The sequence below is a fragment of the Benincasa hispida genome, unplaced genomic scaffold (assembly GCF_009727055.1).
Source record: "Benincasa hispida cultivar B227 unplaced genomic scaffold, ASM972705v1 Contig352, whole genome shotgun sequence".
In the NCBI taxonomy this organism is placed as follows: Eukaryota; Viridiplantae; Streptophyta; class Magnoliopsida; order Cucurbitales; family Cucurbitaceae; genus Benincasa; species Benincasa hispida.
Genome location: NW_024064807.1, coordinates 37,901 through 48,880, shown reverse-complemented (window position 1 = coordinate 48,880; position 10,980 = coordinate 37,901). Strand labels below are relative to the sequence as shown.

The following is a 10,980-nucleotide window of genomic DNA, read 5'->3' as shown; positions in this document are numbered from 1 at the left end:
AGAGAAGAGATAATTAACAATCTATTTTCAACTCTATTGACTCTAATAAAATTAATACCCTTAATCATACATTAAGATTCATCAACCAAGAGCCAATTACAAATTTAACAACTGAATCAAAGAGAATTGTAATGTCAATGTTGAATTAAAAACCATATCAATCACTAAACATGCATTGCTAGAAATTCACCCACCAAACTCAAATTAACGATAATAGAGTGCTTAAATCATGCGTTGATCTCAATTGATAGAGTAATATGCAAAATGTAGAAGCTAACATAATTATTAAGCACTCTAATTGCATTTAATTTGAGTTCAAAGTATGCTAAAAAACAGTTTTTCTGAAACAAGGGTTTCTAGAATATAGACTTTGTAGATTCCCTCCTTATCCTTGCTCTCTACATGAAATTGGATCTCCAAATCACTAGTAGACCACTAAGAGGATCTTCTCTACTATCCTCAGCCTTGGATTGAGTGGTAGAAACTCAAAATTATGAGGAATTGGATAGGGATTGGAGAGGGTTTGAGAGAATTTAAAAAATTCTCCATAATTTTCCAATAATTCATCATACGTCTCTCCAGTTTCTAAAATTGAAGTATTTAACAAGTTCAAGCATGCAAGCACTTAGACTTTCAGCTAATTGACACTTCAATTAGCACTAAGTGAGTATGCAAGGTGTTGATTTGTGGAAAAATCCTCTAAAAAACCAAAATTGGGATAAATCCACTAAATACATTTCAATTTTTTAATTAATTTAATTTAATTTAATTTAAGAATAAATTAAATCTTAATTCAATTTCTATAAATTGAATTTGAAAATGAAAATTTGATTTAATTTTAATTAATTAAACAAATTTAATTAATAAAATAATTAATAATTTAATATCAAATATTAAATTAATAAAACACCTAATTTAAACATGAATCCTTGTTCATGTAAACAATATTTAAATCAATATTTAAATATTTTAAACTCTCCAATTTACGTTTAATTCTGATAAATTTAAATGTTAATTATATTCATATAATATATCCAAATCCTAAAAATTAAATTTGAACATTTCAAATTTAAACACTTCAAATTCGCTCATATTTCTAATCCAAGGTTTAATCTTTTATGAGCTACTAGGGAGACTTTATGGACCTACGGATCATGAGTTCTGACGATTTAAGATTAATTGGAAAACTTTTTAAATCGAATTAATTAATATTCGTTAACTACCGAGACATACCACTATAGCTCGATAGTTGCACTTTCCTCATTCAAGATATATTTTTGTCTACTTGATTAATCATTATCAATAAGTCGATTCTTCACAGGTCGTTCGTATTTACAACTAGGTCAATTATCGTTTTACCCCTATAAATACATCTTGCTCCTTAAGCTCTCACTAATCCTCTATTGAACAATTGGTTTATAGTCCAACTAATAAACCATGTCCCTCTCGGCCATGAAAGGGCAGACGTTCTTTGTTTAAGACCAGAAATCAATACTTAAGGGAATAACCTATCTGCTAACCTAAACGGGCAGGAGCGAATTCCATCTTGTAAGACTATGTGCCCAGCTATCCGGTCTTATCCCAAAAAGGGAGGCTTGTTGAGCAGTGTTGTTGAACTATTCTCACCTATGCAGATCAAAGGATAATCACAAATGAACAGAAGTTCTTAATTAGCTCAGGATTAAGCTCGAGTTATCCTAGGTCATCGAATTGAAATAAGAAATTTTAATAGTAAACGGTCGTTAGTGACTATTTCATGGTTCGGTCTTATTCAAAATCTTTTGTATATGATGCCCCCACTCACATGTCTCCACATCGATTCTTGGATCATATTGTTGTAACAGTATACAAAGTATGTCACATCCATAGTGTCCCTAGGACGAGGTACACAATCTCATCCATATACTTATAGACCTTTTTGGCTATTTACTATAACTTCATCCTCTTTTATGTCTCGACATAAAGTTAGAGTATTCATACTATAGCCATAGATTCGTTTATTAGATTTTATAACATAATGCAATTTCAATTTCAATAACACTTTTATTGAATAAATCATTCAATAAATACTTTTATTGATAAATAGAATATGTTTCCATGATTACGAACTGCGAGTTTTAGGACATTGAACAATTTTCATGCTTGATTTCTCAAATCAAACTCTTAGTAACTTTATCCAACATCAAAATGCAAAACTCATTCAAAGAATTAAAAAAGAATTACACAGGTATTACAAGAGTTGTAGCAACCGTAAGCCGCAAGTGCAAACCCACTTAGTCGGCTTAAGAATAGACTCAAAGATTGGTATTTTTTATGTGACCATCTTAAGAGTGAAGAATTTTAGGTTATATTAGTAGGGATGTCTAGTTACATACTATCATGATCTTCATTTACTATTATGGAATGTTTTTTTGTTTTTTTGTTTGAATGTAGAAAATTTTAGAGACGAATAGGAAGAATAAGGAGAAATTACTTCAATTCACGTAGGTTGTCGAAGTCGTTCCTGCAAATTCAATCTGAGCTGTAGGAAAAACAAGGCCGAGAAGTGGGATGTGTTGACCTATTCAAAGAAACGCAATCGAAAATGTGGCAAGTTTGTGAATTAGGCAACTGAGGATACACATGTAATCAATTTGTCTTATTTTCATTTTGTTTAATTTGTTAATTCAGTCACTCGTACTTACACAACTTAATTAATCATCAAGGCCAAAAATCAACACGCACCAAGACTACCTTACAAAGCTTTAAATCGCTACATGATCGAACTTTGGGTTCGAGATAGATGGAAGATCTCATCTTTTGGTTTGACGCAAATGACCAAGTTTTTTTATAAAAAGAAAAAAGTAAGTCTGGAAATTAACAAAACACTTTTGTAAACAAATTCTGTCCCAATTTAAAATAGGTCAACAACCTATTAAACAAAAAAAAAAATTAAAAAAAAGAGAAGAAAACATACATTGTACACCAAGAAGTTAAAAGTACTAAGAAACTTTCCATATGAATATAAACAAATAAGACTCAATTACCATCTTACACGTCGATGGTTAGAATTCTACCTCACATTCGTTGAACTAAAAAAAAAAATTATTAAAAAGCAAAAAAAATATATATCCTCTAAAGTACAAATTAAATAAGCAATGCAATTCAGGAAAAATAGCATGGATGAGCCAATGTGCCATGAACTTATAAGCCTTCTTGTGTCAAGTGGACTCCATCCCAACTAATATGCTCATTAGGATTTTGACAAACTTCAACTCCAGGAAGCCCACACATTTTCATAAGGTTAAAGTTGTAATTTCCTCCAACCCCACAACATGATTTTTGCAAAGAACCTTCATCAAATCCTGCTCATAGAAAATAGGGTTTAGAGAATTCAAAACATACAAATTTGAGAAACGTTTCAATCAACATCTAACTATATCAAGATTTTGTGTGATGTGAAAAACATACCTAGTACAAAAGCATGACGAAGAATCCAAAGGAATGCATTATAGTAATCACCATAAACGATAACGGTATTGGATTCTCTTTCTTCAATACTTCAATCGCTTCTTTGACTTGATCATTGTGATAGCTGGCAAAACCATTCAAATCCTTTAAACAGTGGAGTTCATCATACGCACTTGTATCATTGGTTTGGAATCGCAGTGAGATAGATGGGGAAACATCCAATTGGAAAGTTTCCAGGAACAACAACTCGAGTAGCACCATAGCTTATTACTCTCTACAAACATCACAAAAAAAAAAATTAAGTAATAAAAAACTTCTCCCATATTCATATGACGAGGAACCCAAAAACAAAAACATGAGAAAAAGAATATCTTAGCAACAAATTACCTCAACAGCAGACTTTATGGATTGGACAACATCGGGCACCATATCTTTTACCTCTTGAATAGTTTTGCCTTGGAAGAGTGCATAGTTATAGTCATTGCCGCCAATCTCACCCACCAAGAATAAAGCATTGTACAATTTCTCGTTGCAATCTACACACAACATGTAGATATTTGTGAAACTATCCAACATTAAACAAAATGTAAAATTAAAGGGAAAAAAACTTAAAAGAAAATATATCTCAAAATATTTATATATTAATCAAAATGTATTTATCCACATTATATTAATCAAAGAGGTTAATTAGTTACCTCTTTGATTGTAACAAATGGAATTGAAATGAGAGAACATCCAATCAAGTTGATGGCTGAGAGAAGAGTTAGTAACTGGAGAAGATATTTTCTTTTGGAAAAGAAGTTCAGAAGACAAAGCCGTAGAACCAGCAACTGCAAAGTTGACTCCATGATTTGTCAAAGCATCTTTGTTCAAATAAGGACTCACCAAAGGAAGCCCTGCATCTAAAGCTACAAATTGAAATCACTGTTACATGTTATTAGTCATGAATTATTGTGGAGCAATACAATGAATTAATAAACAAAAAACATAATATAAAAGGTTAAAAATAATAGGTACCAAAGTAATCGATCATAAGTAGACCGTTGGAGCATCGACCAGTGGGATTGTTAAAGAACGATTCGCCGTAAGGAAGGTGAGAAAAAGGAGTGTTGAGATTTTCTCGAATGAGATTTCCAGTGTCTGAAATAGAATCACCGAGTTGATAGATAGCGTCGAACATACAGACTTTTAGTAGATGAGCATTGAAAGAAGAAGATAGGAAAAGAAAAAGAAAAATAGAGATCCAAAGAGATTTCGTTGAAGCAGCCATTATTTTTCAACTTTGGAAATTTGAGTGAGTGATAATATGGTGAGATGTTCTCTATTTATAGGTTTAGTTTCTTCCAAATGCTTTTGGGAAAACAAAAGGCTTTCAGTTTCAAATTCGGATTTGCTCATCTTTTTACTTTTTAGTGAAGGAATTTTCAAATCCCCGGATTTCCTTTTCTTTTTCCTTTTTACGAATTTAAAATTCTCAATTTTCGGACACTTATATTGTTTCCAATAAAAAAATAATAAATAAATAGTTTATTTCCCATTTTTATGTGTTTCTATGGTTTCTGATTGTCATTAATTCTAATTAATGTTTCTTTTTCATTATTAAATTTTGCAATTGTATAATAGCTTTTCCAACTTCTTTTCAGTTTTTTTTAACTTTTAATTTGACTAATTATTCCAAGTTTTTTTCCTAAAATTTAGGGAGAGCTATTAAATATTTAAATCTAAAAGTTGGAGTCTTATTTAGGTACAAATTTCAATTTTATTTCATACTAGCTTCTTTTGAATTTTAAATTATGTCAAAAATTTATTACACTTTTAAACTTTATACTATATTTAAAAATACAAACGCTTATTTTATTATATTCAAGAGAAGATTTTTTTCTAGGTAGTTTAACAATGTGGAGTAAAGATTTGATGATTATTTTCTATTCAAGCAAACACATTTTTAATTTTAGTTTGAAAAAAATTGAGGGTATCTCCAATCATGAACTACTCCCTAAAAAAATTGAGGGTATCTGAATTACTCTCCAAATGTTGTACGGAAAAATACAGTATTCTTATTTTTAGGATTTTGTTTCCAATCATACCTTTTAGTTATTTTTTATATTAAATTTAAATACATATTATTTATTTTGATTGATAAAATTTTGTAGACAAATTTCACTTTTTAATTATTTTTATAGATTAAATTTAAATATTGTTAAGGTATTCTTTATTTCGACTGATTCAATTTTGAATATTTAACGGTCAAATAAAGTGTGTTCACAATCATGCGCACCCTACAAAACAAGTAGAAGAATAAAAGGAACAATATGTAACACAAAGATGATAAAAATAATCTCTATATATATGGAAATTAAACACGTTACTATTAAATTGAAATTGTCAGACGATAAAAAAAAATATTTGTAAGGTTCAAAAATGTTTGTAATGATAAAAAAAACGTTTGTAATGGTCAGCATATTAAATCTGTAAAATTTTGATCAAAATGTAACATTAAATGTTTTAAAACATCTAATGTGGAGATGCATTTTTACAAGTCATTCCCAACATTTCCCAATAATAATCTCCCATGTATGACTTGCATTTTTAAGAAAATATTGATGATATAATTTTTCTAAGCAAAGAAAGAAGTATAAACTTAAACATAATCTTAAAATTTGAATTGATTCAAGGTAGGAAAATAATCTCATTAAAAATAGGAAGTTAACCTTCTGAAATTTCAATAACTATGATTAAGACCCATAAAATGCATTTCAATTCTTGTGTTTTTCTTGATTTTGTGATACAATTGTAAATCACGTGTTATTTAAGGCCAAACACATAAACCTTGGGTCATCGTGTATGGTTTAGAAAGCGATCTTTATTTCTTTCGAATAAGGTAATCACACATTCACAATCACACTAGTTGCTTCATCAAGATTGTCAACGACAAAATACTCAAAAATTGAGCCACGAAGACTTCATAATAATTATCCATCAAGATTGTATTAAAATCACGCAAACAAAGGGGTAAGGAATCTTTAAGGGTTTGAGTCCCATTCACACTAAAGGCTCTAGAATTCTTCTCCATCCTTGTTAGGCCTTGGTGAGAGCATCCACTAGGTTCCTCTTAGACCTCACATTTTCCAAGGAGAAATTCATCCCTTTAACAATTGTTTCACATCTCTATGTCTGAGGCTTATATTCCTTTTTTTACCATTATACACTATTTTTTCTTTTTTTCTTTCTTTTTTTTTTTAACAATATCTATGATAACTTGTAAATCACAATGCAGAAAGACCAGTAAACTAAGACTCCAAGTATGTTTTCCTAATTTCCAAGAAATAGTCCCTTCATGTAGTAAAAACACATATCCACCCGTGGAACATACCTCATCGATTTGGTATTATGTAAACAATAATCCATAATACACTTAAAATACCTTAATAAATAATGAAGAGCAATCCAATGATATGAAGGAACTGAATTCCTCAATGGAAGCACGTGAACACGTGTGTCTCATAAATTCATTTTAGAAACTTATGAAAAATAGCGAAAAACACTTAAACATGTGTTTAATAGGATAATCATGGAATTAAGCATGTGTTAAAGGAGAAAAAGACATACGTCTTGAAGATAGTCTTCAACGAATCCTTTTCCTTGCATCACAAACTCCTCAAACTCACGAATTGCGAAACTTCCCTCGTATCCAAGCAAACACGAATAGGAAATTCCTTTGGATACCACCACTTGGTTTTCTTGCTATTTTCCAAATAAAGAATCAAAGATGTGTGGGTTCCTTATATTTGGTAGGGAGAAATTTTGTGTGAAAGAGAACTTTTGAGTGCGGGAGAAGAAGAATTTTCAAAGAGAAACATTTTCTCTTGTCTCTGATGTTGTTTGAATCATCTTGCGTAAAAATTTTCTCCTTCTTTATTACGTGAGAGAAGATGAAGTGGTTGGAGAGGGAGTTATAACTCCCCTCCCCTACTTCATAAATAACTTCCAATGGAATTATTTATTTATTTAAATTATTATTTAATAATATATATTAAATCAAATTTAATATATATATGTATTTAAATAATATTAATTAATTAAATATCATGTATTTAATTTCATTCGAATCATATTTAAATTATATTTCTCACGTAACCTATAGTTGAATACGAATCTCATTCATATTCATTTTAATTTTAACTTACAGTTTAAATATAAATCTCATCCATATTAATTATAACCTATTGTATTATATGAATATTATTCATATAATTAATATTTGAATCTTAATCATATGATTAATATTTGAATCTTAATCATATGATTAATATTTGAATCTTATTCAAATATTTATCTCTCACATATTATAAAGTATAATTTTGAATCTTATTCATAATCAACTTTGTATTATAATGTACCTATATACATTGTATTAATTGTATCTTATACAATTAATTCTCTTATTTAATTTGAACAATTCAAATTGATCCAAAATTCGTTGATTCTTGTTTTTCCTTAGTGAGCTAGCAAGGGGACCCTATAACCTACTGATTAGAAGCTCCAATGATATGAGATTAATTAATTAAACTCTTTAATTAAATTAATCAACATTCATTAACTACAGTCACTCCACTAAAGACCCACAACTGCACTCTTCACACTGTAAATATATTTCTATGTCCAGGGATTTAACCAATCAACAGTAAGTTGAACCTTCACAAGTCGCTCGTAATTACAACTGGGTTAAATTACAAATTTACCCCTGTAGTTACATCTAACTTCTTAAGTACCACGGATCCCTCCAATGAACAAATAGTTTATAGTCTAACTATAAACTAATCCCGCTTGGGCCAGTGAGAAGGTGAAGCCTCAATGTTCAAGACCCAAAATCAGCCCTTAAGGGATCAATTCATCTACTTACTCTAAAGACGGGAAAAAGTGAATTTCATCTTGTGTAGCTATGTTCCCAGCTCCCTACTCAAACAAATCCTTAAAATGGTAGACATATTGAGTCGACAAATCTAGCTACTCTCATCCATACAGATCAAAAGACTGCCTTCATGGACAAGAGTCCATAACTCACTCAGGATTAAGGTCAAGTCACCTATGGTCATCCTATGAAATGTTAATCTTTTCAATTAACAGCGTTACAAAGAGAGACTAATCATTTTGCAGTCCAGTCTTATACAATCTCTTTGTATAGAATATCTCCACTCGCATGTCTCCACATGAATGATTAGGATCAGATCGTTTGTGACACTTTGCAACTCTTGTAACAATTATAAAGTGGGTCGTATCCTAGTGTCACCAGGATAGCATCTAACCTTATCCATATTCTACAGACCATTTAAGTTATTACTTGAACATGATCCACCTATATATCAACCATATACATGTTTAAGTTACATAAAATAACCTTGGATCTTAGTTTATTGGATTGAGTTAATGCAATGTAAATTCGAATAAAATAACACCTTAGTTTATTAAATAAATAATTCATATACAAAATTTACAAACTACAAGAACCACGAGATTTAGGATACCAACCCCAATAATCTATCGATTGTCTTAATGCTAGTGGAGTGTACAATACAAAGTGTAATACAAGTAAAATACACAATACAATAAACTAGTGCATACATTATACCCAATAACATATCCCATTTGCCCTAGACAAGATCATGCATGTCCTATAGACCTAGACTCAAAACACCTCAAGCTCCTCAGGTATGTCACAATTTTAAGTGGGGATCTCAAGGGCCTTCATTCTGGCTTACTAACAGCTGTGGTGAAAATATCTAACTACGAGCAAAAGTTACATAATAAGATTAATATCACGTCTTTAAACTATCTTTTCATGTAGAACAAAGAACATGTATCATACATTACCCTGACTACTTAATTAACAGTTGTTGCATGATTTTTACACCATACAAAATTACGAAGTGTATGGTGTCAAGTTTTAATATAATGAATGAGTTCGAGTATCATTCACAAAGATTACGCCATTATTTAATTAAGCATGACAACTGGTTCAACGAACTTTGGATGAAAAACTTTATGCTTAGAAATTAGAACTACGAAGTTGGTTTTGTAGGTTGAGCACATTAGTTGATCAATTTAGTCTTTATAGTTAATTTAGTCCTTATAAAACGTTTCCAACTTGTCTTTAATTTATTCGAAAAACACAAATATTTTCTTCCACATTTTATTTAACCCTAAAACTTAATATGTCAACCAGCACAACCTATAGTCATATAAAAAAAAAAATATCAAAATAGCATTGCCATTGGCACGAATTAATACTTTTAAAATCATTGAGATTAAATTAATCATTTATTTATAATTATGAATAATAACTGTATGTATTTCTAAAGTCGTACAAGCACTAGTGGTCTAGTGGTAGAATAGTACCCTGCCACGGTACAGACCCGGGTTCGATTCCCGGCTGGTGCATTTTTAATTAATATTTTTGGGGCAATTTCTTTTCGTTTATTCTCTTTTTTGAAAAATTCATATTTTGGCCCTAAATTACAATTATCGATTCTGGGAGAGATTTCTTCTTACTCAAATATATTTTAATATTTTGCCACATTGAGATCTTAATTGTAAATAATAAAAAAAAAATCTTATATATATATTTATATATATTATCTTTATGAGTTTTTGAACAATAGAAGACCAAAACATATTTACCAACATATTTGCTTTTTTTTTTCTTTCAAAAACAAATGGTAAAAACTGGGATTATTTTCTATTAACATTGTTATTATTTAAACTTTTTAAAAAATATAGCTGGGTTAATATGGGTATTCTACGGATGAAAAGATGAAGATTCACCTTTCGTGCAAGTCCTCGTCTTTTCAAAAGATGAGAAAATATATATATTTTTTTAAAAAAAAAATTAGTGATGCAATAATTTTCGATTTCTTTGGTTAAAAATAAAGTGTTATTAAGGTAATTTAAGACATGTTTGGTTCGCAGTTTAGATTCTATTTTATCTTTTCAGATTCATGAGTTTAGGACAGCTAACTCAAATTGTGCTTCCGAAAACTATTTTTGGATTTCTGTGATCCAAACAATGAAAACAACATTTTTATGTTATCATTGTATCCAGAATTTAAATTTTAAAATTTAAAATGCATAATTATATTAAATAAGGATAAAAACATTTTGAAATATAGTATGCTACGTTATAAACTCAATTCAATTTTTTTTTAAAATATTAAAATATGTATTATGTACTTATTATAAATTAGATTAAATTCCAAATTTGGTCCGTATGGTTTGAATAAAATTAAAAGTTATTCGATATGGTTTTAAAATTAAGAATTTAGTTCCTATGGTTTCATATAACTTCACATATAGTCCCTATGGCTTGTTAAATCCTCTTAAATAGTCTCTACCATAAGAACTATTTATGGAATTTTTATCAAATTATATGAGTAAATTCTACTTATAAACCATAAAACCTATAGGGACAAAAGTTTCAATTCATCCTATACATTACGTAATATTACAAAATAATAATTATACAATCTTTTAACA

General features: G+C 29.6%; 1 protein-coding gene and 1 non-coding gene across 2 annotated transcripts; one reads left to right on the top strand and one right to left on the bottom strand.

Annotated features, from left to right (window-relative positions):
- Positions 1-3,123: 3,123 nt before the first annotated feature.
- On the bottom strand, positions 3,124-4,720 carry LOC120069369 (GDSL esterase/lipase At5g03980-like; the record flags this gene model as incomplete). The annotated part of the gene is given in 8 exon segments (XM_039021115.1): positions 3,124-3,194; positions 3,196-3,344; positions 3,451-3,519; positions 3,522-3,642; positions 3,644-3,724; positions 3,838-3,986; positions 4,146-4,358; positions 4,468-4,720. Coding segments are annotated over 8 exon segments (1,106 nt in total), but the record flags the coding sequence as incomplete, so codon positions are not given.
- Positions 4,721-9,817: 5,097 nt separating this feature from the next.
- TRNAG-GCC lies at positions 9,818-9,888 on the top strand. The gene has a single exon. It is a non-coding gene; the product is annotated as a tRNA-Gly (tRNA).
- Positions 9,889-10,980: the final 1,092 nt, after the last annotated feature.